Raw genomic sequence first — 8,259 nt, forward strand, 5'->3', positions numbered from 1 at the left:
AGACCCTTTAAGGGGAACCGAGGGGGCGTTTCCGACAGGACCCGGCACCCGGGCTCGATCCCGCCCCCTGAGGGAAAAAGCGGCCACCCTCCTCGCCGTGCAGCCCGCCCCTGGGAGGCGACGGGACGTCCCCGGGGTATGACGTAAGCGCCCTCCTCTCCCGGAGCCCACGTGACCCGCGCGGTGCACGCAGGCGCAGTCACCCTGTTTACCTCTGCGCGGGCAGCCTGAGTTCCCGCCATCCCCTCTGGCGAAGACCGTCTAGCCACGCCCCCTTCCGGACCTAGGTGTAATCGTCTTTTTAATATGCTTTGTGTGAGCCCGAGTGTCGGTTGCCGGTGCGTGACTCACGCCTGCCATCTTAGCTGCTCTGGTGGCTGAGATCTGAGGATCACGCTTTGAAGCCGGACCAGGTAGAAAAGTCCATGAGACGCTTACCTCCGATTAACCAGCACAAAGCTGGAAGTGGACGTGTGGTTCAAATGGTAAAGCTCCAGCCTTGAGTGAAAAAGCTTAGTGACAGCGAGAGACCCTGAGTTCAAGCTCCAGTACTGGCCCATGCGCCAGTTGCGCTGTAAATTCCCAGGGAATTGGATGTTGTGGCATGCCTCTGTAACCCATTAAGCAGGAGGCTGTGCAGGAGGATCAAAAGTTTGAGGCCAGCCTGGACAATAGAAAAAAGGTAAAAAAAAAAAAAAAAAAAGGGAATTCCTCTTTCATAGCAGAAATCCCACTTCTTTCAGGAAGGTCAATCATGAGGCTTTAAATGAATGAGGACCCTCACCTTATGACTTCCTGCCCAGTCTATTGATTTAAGTGTTTATCCGATCTAAAAACTAGCTTCGTGAAACTGGTGGGGTTGGGAGGGGAATGACATAGCTAGGGAAGCGGGGAGAGTTGGTGGTTCAATTCCAAGCACAAGGGGGGAGGGGAACCCTTATAGAAACATAATATTTGAACAACAATCTGGGTACCATAGCCAAGTTGACTTATAAAAGAACCACCATGAGATATGTACATTTGAGAAAAATGTAAAGTACAGGAAACAAAATTATGTCACAAAACTAATTTTGGAAGAAAGGAGGAGTTTCAGTTCTGATGCAGGGTATGGAGAAGTGAGGAGGTTGGCTGGATAAGTTTTATTTGTATTTTGGTGGTACTCAGAACTTCAAGCTTGCTAGGCAGGCACTCTACCACTTGAACCTTATCCCCTCCCCCACAATGATTTTTTTTCTTAATCCAAGTATAAGTTTTAAGAGGGTTCACCTAAAAACAATTGTTTAGAATGTAGATTACTTTTTATAATATGCAGATGGTCTTCTGTATTATTTCTATAGGTCTGATCCAACGAGCTCTAGGTTGAAAATAACTGGTGTTACCACCAAAACACATACACACAAATTTGTCTCATTTTCTTAATGCAAAAAGTTAAGAAAGTGTAAACTTTAGGGGCCTATATTAGTTTTATTGTCAGTGTGTCTACATCCCTAAGAAAACTGACTGAGCAGGTCCCTTGTGGCTCATGCTTGTAATTCTAACTACTCTGGAGGCTGAGATCTGAGAGGATCATGGTTCAAGCCCGCCTAGACACGAAAGTCCATGAGATTCATCTCCAATTAACCACCTCAAAACCAGAAGTGACACTGTGGCTCAAGTGGTAGAGTGCTCGCCTTGAACTGAAGAGCTCAGGAACAGGGCCCAGGCCGAGTTCAAGCCCCAACAAGAAAAAAAAGAAAAAAGAAAACCAAACCAAACCAAACCAACTGCCAGGGAGTAATGGTTTCAGAGTTCAGTCTAGCTGGCTTCTTCTTCCTTTCCCCATTTTTTCCCTCCATATCTCCTCCCCCATGAGGTGGTACTACCTATTTTCAAGGTAGTAGTTAATGCTCTGAGGGAGAACACCTGGAAGACACATCCAGAGGAGTGCTCCTAGGTTATTCTCAGTCCAACCAAGTTAAACATCAACATTACACAGGGCCCTACTCTTATAAGCCCCTTAAATGACTCTAGTAGGGTCTCCAGAGATACGTTTACTTGGGTATGGTTTGTAAAGCATACAAAAGAGATTTTTGACCTCAGCTGTTTCTCTGACTAAATATTGCTAACCATGTGGGGGTACAGTGTTCCTGAAGACATTTTACAGGGAGGGATGCAACCAAAATGAAACTAGTTAGAGATACAATAACTTGGGGTGATACAATAACTTGGGGTGAATGAGGCATGTTTATGATTCAGAATCACTACCAAGCTTTGATAGTTTATTGTTCTCTGTCCTGGTGTAGGACTGAATCCCAGGAATCGTTTGCTAATTCATTCCACAAGAGAGCTGTGGGGCAGAGAGGAGAGGCCCAAGGTCATCTCACAATGTGATAACATCTTGTAACAGCAAGTATTGGAAGTGTCAGGGCCAGAAAGTAAAGGGTTCAGTCCTCATGGATGCGTACTCAGAGCAAGGAATATTCACAGTAATGTAGAATGTGCAATAACCATATTTTCTTGTTTGATGTAAGTTAGAACATGTCGTAATTCCTGCATTTACAACCAATGCTTATATTAGCTTTCCAGAAATTACAATCTATTGTGATTTCTCATTCTATACTTTAAAATTCGATACTTTAAAAAAAAAAGAGGAAGCCAAAACATTTATAACTGTTTCGATGTATTCCGGAGACTACTGTAGTAAAACACGACTACTTTGTAAAAGAGCAAAGAGATATTTATCTAGAATTGCTGCTGCTTCTTCTTTCTTCTTCTTCCTCCTCCTCCTTCTTCTTCTTGGAATACAAATGATAATCTATTACTGTTAGTGGAGCTTTTCAAAGGATCATTTTTATTTCACTACTCGTGTCTACCTGGAAAGTACTGGATCCATTTCCTAAGCTCACTGGGACACTTGAATGCAGGGAAGTGGGCTGGACCTCTGGCGGTAAGGAATAGATATAGGCCGCCTGGAGATCTAAATATGAATGAAATAACTTGGCATAGGCCGGGTGCTTGAGGGCAAATTTCCGGAAGCTCTTGAAGGAAATGTGTGCCGAGCTCTTCCCAGCCATTTCCCAGAAGAGTCTGGAAACATCCAGATCCGGCACTCCAAAGGCCGCTCGGAGGATCGCGGTGAACTCCTGCTCGGTGATGAAGCCGTCGGCGTCGAGGTCGAAGAGCCGGAAGGACACCTCCAGGATCTTTTCGGTGTCGTCGGGGTTGCACAGGACCGTCAGCCCGATCACGTACTCCCGGAAGTCGATGGTGCCGTCGTGGTTCCGGTCGAAGAAGGCAAAGAGCTGTCTCAAGGGCTCGGTCACCGGCAGTTTCAAGTAATTGGAGAACTCTTCGATGCCGATCTTCCCGCCCTTGGAGGCCAGGGCGATGGCGGCGAACTTGTCCAGGTGCTTGTGGATGTCGTCCCAGTCCAGCTGCAGTTTCCGACTGATCTTGGTGAACTCCACCAGGCCCGCCTCCATGGGGAGCCGCAGGGCCCCCGCCGAGATCATCAGCCGGCAGTCCTCGAACGTGTGGTCCGTCACGGGGACCCCCAGGGCGTTGGCCATCTTGACGCGGACGGCGTTGGCGAAGAGCAGGGGATCCCTCCTCTCCTCCGCGCTGGGCACGTGCACGGGCATGAACTCGACCTCCACGCGGGTGAAGGGTTGGCTCAGGGTGAGCACGCACGCCTGCAGCCCCGTGAAGCCCTGCCAGGTCCAGGTCACGGTGTCCAGCTTGTTGGGGTACCGCAGCAGCACGGGCTGCACGGGTACCCCCGGGGAAAACGCCCCCAGCTTGAAGGTGACCAGGCAGGAGCGGTTGGTGCACACGCCTTCGGGGAAGATGAGGATCTGCGGCCACTTCTCGCAAGAGGTCACCCGCTTCAGGATCTCGTTGCGCGTGTTCTTGCGGGAATCCGGGTCCTCGCGGGTGACCAGCACCGGCTGCGTGGACAGCAGGAACTTCCCCGCCACCGGGATCTGCACGTTCTGGCTGGCCGACACCACGGACGGCAGCCCCAGCACCACGCAGGCGATGGCGTCGAAGAAGGAAGAGTGGGGCGCGGTGACGAAGATGGGGGCCTCGTCCCGGCTGGCCTTCTTCCCCTTCACCTTCACCAGGAAGCCGGCCAAGAAGAAGCCCACCCGGAACAGGAAGGCGAGCGCGGGCCTCGTCACGCGCCGCCGCCAGCTCCTGGGGGGCCTGGCCGGCCGCGCGGGGAGGTTGAGCACCGACAGCGCCGCCACGGGCCAGAGGAAGAGGAAGAGGACGGCGATGCACGACACGCGTACCGGCACCAGCACCAGGCCCAGGAGGATGGTGGAGGCCCAGCGCCACCGGCTCAGGCGGGTCTGCTGCAGGAAGGGGTTGTCCACGGCCGGCGGGAACAGGGAGCGGGTCCTGTCGTGCACTACTCTGGGCGTCCACGTCTCCTTCTGGCTGCCGGTGGGCAGCGCCATGGAGCCCGGGGCGTGGGGGGCTCAGCTGCAGGCGGGTGGCAAGCGGCTCGGGGCCGGCCTGGCTCCCCGCACACCCGTCCTCCACGTCCCCGTGCTCCTTCTGTTTGCCCATAATCAATAATCACGACCCTGCTGGGCAGACGCGGGAGGGGGGGCGGCGGGGGCGTAGGGCCCGCAAAGTCTGGAGAGTCAGAGAGGATATGCTTCCTCCTTCCTTCTTTCCTTCCTTCCTCCCTCCCCTCCTTTCCATGTTCGCTTCCATCTCTTCCTCCGTTTCCCTTCCTCTCTCCCTCCCTTTCCATGTTTCCTCCTATCGCTCCCTCGATCCCTTCCTTCTCTCCCGTCCTTTCCATCTTTCCTTCCTTCCTTCCTTCCTTCCTTCCTTCCTTCCCTGCCTCCTTTCCATCCTTCCTTCTTTCCCACCTTCCCTCCCTCTTCCCACCCCTCCTTCATTCTTATGATAGTTCTGGGGTTTGAACTCAGGGCCGGGAGCTATCCCTGAGCTTTTTCACTCAAGTCTGGCACTCTACTAAAATAAATAAAAATGAGATGCAGGTGGGAAATCCTCGGCTTTACCACCAAGGATCCAGCTCAGCTTCTGGCTGCAGAGCTTACACTGGGGCCACTGGCAAGGGGACTCATTCAAACTCATTTTCATGTCTAGAAGTTGATGACACTCCTTACCTTGTAATGTGTTCCCGAGGCTCCAGTATAATGTAGTACATGAAGAACTGAACTTCTGTTGACAGTACAGGTTGCTATGGTATAGTGAGAATTCCTGGAGACATTCTACTTCTGTCACAATTAGAACATGTGTGATGGGATCTGAGTAGTTTGTACCATGCCCTGATTTGGCAGTGTCACATTTGTCTCCTATAGGAGAACAACCGTAGACAATGAAGGTAGTCCTTTGTTTTTGATTGTGCCAGTCCTGGGACTTGAATTCTGAGCCTAGGTGCCATCTCTGAGCTCCTTTTGCTCAAGGCTAGCACTCCACTACTTGAGCTATAGCACCACTTCCATCTTTTTCTGTGATTAACTGGAGCTAAGAGTCTCATGGACTTTTAAGCCTGGCTGGCTTTGAACCGTAATCCTCGGATTACAGGCATGAGCCATGGGTGCCTGGCTCAGGCTGTCATTATTCTCTCTCTGGTGGCTCTTCCCACTCTTACTTTGAATGTTCATTTCTAGTGTGTGTGTGTGTGTGTCCTAGGGTTTGAATTCAGGGCCTGGGCACTGTCTCTGAGCTGCTTTTTGCTCAAGGATAGTGCTCTACCACTTGAACCACAGTACCACTTCTGGCTTTTTTCTGAGTAGTTTATTAGGGATAAGAGTCTCATGGACTTTTCTGTCCAGGAAGACTTCAAACTGTGATCCTCAGATCTCAGGTTGTTGAGGAACTAGGATTATAGGCATGAGCCACCAGCACCTGGCTCATTTCTGCTCTTTAAGCTTTATTTAACTTCGTTCTAAGTAGATCTCTTAAGGAAAAGTTCCATGTTACCACGTTCTAAGTAGATCTCTTAAGGAAAAGTTCCATGTTACCACAGCCATCTTTCTCTTACATCTCTTCAACAGAGCAGAGCAGAAGTTCAGGTAAACTCTTCTGTTATAACCGGGTACCAGAGGCTCACACCTGTAATCCTAGCTACTCAGGAGGCTGAGATCTGAGGATCGTGGTTCAAAACCAGCCCAGGCAGGAAAGACCGTGAGACTCCTATCTCCAATAAACCACTAGAAAACCCGAAGTGGCCCTGTGGCTCAAGTGGTAGAGTGCTTGCCTTGAGCTGAAGAGCTGAGGGACAGCGCCCAGGCCCAGAGTTCAAGCCCCGCAACCGACCAAAACAAACAAAAAACTCTTCTGCTATAACATTAACAATAGGCTTTATCTGTGGTTTCAGGTACCTGTACTCAACCATAGTTTGATTTCACAAATCATAAGCTTTGATTTGTGTGCCTGTTTGAGTTGTATGAAGAAGTCAGGCACTATTTCAGCTCCTCCTCTTTGTGTAGCATATCAGAGCTGAATACTCCTTAACCCACCAGTGACTCCCTTACTAATAGCTCACTTCGTAGCCATCCCAGTGATGGAATCCACAGATACATGGCCCTGGCAGTGCACTGTTGGTGTTCCAACTGTACTAATGGCCCCAAAGTGTGAGCATAGCGATGGTGGAAATCTGAATATGCCAAAGGGAAACCACAGAAGGGCTTCCATTGGGAAGAAAAAAAAATCATATGACGGGAGTCAGTGACTCATGCCTGTAATCCTAGCTACTCAGGAGGCTGAGATTTGAGGATCGAAGTTCAAAGCCAGCCAAGGTGGGAAAGTCTGTGAAACATTTATCTCTAATAAACCACTCAGAAAACTGGAAGTGGTGCAGTGGCTCAAGTGGTAGAGCACTAACCTTAAGCTGAAGAGCTGAGGGACAGCGCCCAGGCCCAGAGTTAAAGCCCCAAGACATATATATATATATATATATATATACACACACACACACATATATATTTTTTACACCAAACCAGAACTTTTTTTTGAAAATGGAAAGAAGAAAGTCGTGCTAATTTTGCTGCCACACCTCAAAGTGAAAAAGCCACAGCCACAGTGTGTTAGTGCTTAATGGAAAAGGTGTGATATTAAAGAGCTCAGTTAATTGCAATTTCAGGCATCTAATAATAAGGGTCTTGAAAGGTGTTCCCCATGGACAAGAAGGACCACTGCATTTATTCATAAACAGATTTTCAGTTGCCTATAATACATCATAATCTGAGTATGTATCAATTCAAAAACACAACAAATTCCAGCTCTAGGGAGAAATGATGCTAGTGCCCATAGATGTACAGTATTCAATTTTTTTTTTTTTTAGTTGTGGGGCCTGAACTCTGGGCCTGGGCGCTGTCCCCCAGCTCTTCAGCTGTAGACCCGCGCTCTACCACTTGAGCCTCAGCCCCACTTCTGGCTTTTTCTGCTTATGTGGTGCTGAGGAATCGAACCCAGGGCCTCATGCATGCAAGGCAAGCACTCTACCACCGAGCCATCTTCCCAGCGCCCAGTATTCAATTCTCATTGTAAGAAATGACACAAAAAGAAATTTGGGACCCTTTTCCTAAATCACAGTTATTAATCTGGAGAATTAAGACCAGTAATTTAGTAAATATCTGTCCTTGCTTTGCAATGCTGAACAAATCTGTGTGTGCACACACACACACACATACACATATACACATATGTGTGTATGTGTACATATATATGAGAATCTTCACATTTCTTGGCTTCAGAAAACAGTTTATCTTCTCATAGTATGTAGAGTCCATTTTAGAGATGTATATTCAGCAAGTTATGTTTACTTTCAAACATACATATTTTGTAAATCCAACAGATTTGATAATATAATTTAATGGGTAAAAAAAACAGTAAAAAAAGAATCCTTTAACAATAAAACAGTTCGTTTCATTGCAGATTTGCCTATTATAATATGCAGCAGCTAAGCTTTAACATACATTTATGAAAGGCACAACATGTTTACAGGGCAAAGAAAGCAAGAAACCAAAAGGGAGCTACTTTTCCCTGATTTCCTTTGTGTACAAGTTGTAGCAGTTTTAAGGCAGACCTTGTTCTGTGCAAAATACAGCAAATGGATATAATTATATTACATATTCACACATTCTCAGATATTCTGATACCATTCTTCAGGATATTTATTTATCATAAAGCATATTAAAACTTTTTTTCCTAATAAAATGTAAAGAAGTCCATGAAAATTTAAAAACGATATTTCACGCTGGGCATTGGTGGCTCACTCCTGTAGTCCTAACT

The 8,259-nt window shown here is 48.0% G+C and overlaps 1 protein-coding gene across 1 annotated transcript; it reads right to left on the reverse strand.

Annotated features, from left to right (window-relative positions):
- Positions 1 to 2,816: 2,816 nt before the first annotated feature.
- On the reverse strand, positions 2,817 to 4,442 carry LOC122111629 (lysophosphatidylcholine acyltransferase 2B-like). The gene has a single exon (XM_042684434.1). The coding sequence runs from the start codon at positions 4,440 to 4,442 to the stop codon at positions 2,817 to 2,819; it is 1,626 nt and encodes a 541-aa protein (XP_042540368.1).
- Positions 4,443 to 8,259: the final 3,817 nt, after the last annotated feature.

This window comes from Dipodomys spectabilis, unplaced genomic scaffold (genome assembly GCF_019054845.1).
Source record: "Dipodomys spectabilis isolate Male_0828 unplaced genomic scaffold, ASM1905484v1 ptg000002l, whole genome shotgun sequence".
In the NCBI taxonomy this organism is placed as follows: domain Eukaryota; kingdom Metazoa; phylum Chordata; class Mammalia; order Rodentia; family Heteromyidae; genus Dipodomys; species Dipodomys spectabilis.

Coding starts and splice junctions, on each gene's coding strand:
- LOC122111629 (XM_042684434.1), bottom strand. CDS start 4,442: ATGGCGCTGCCCACCGGCAGCCAGAAGGAGACGTGGACGCCCAGAGTA.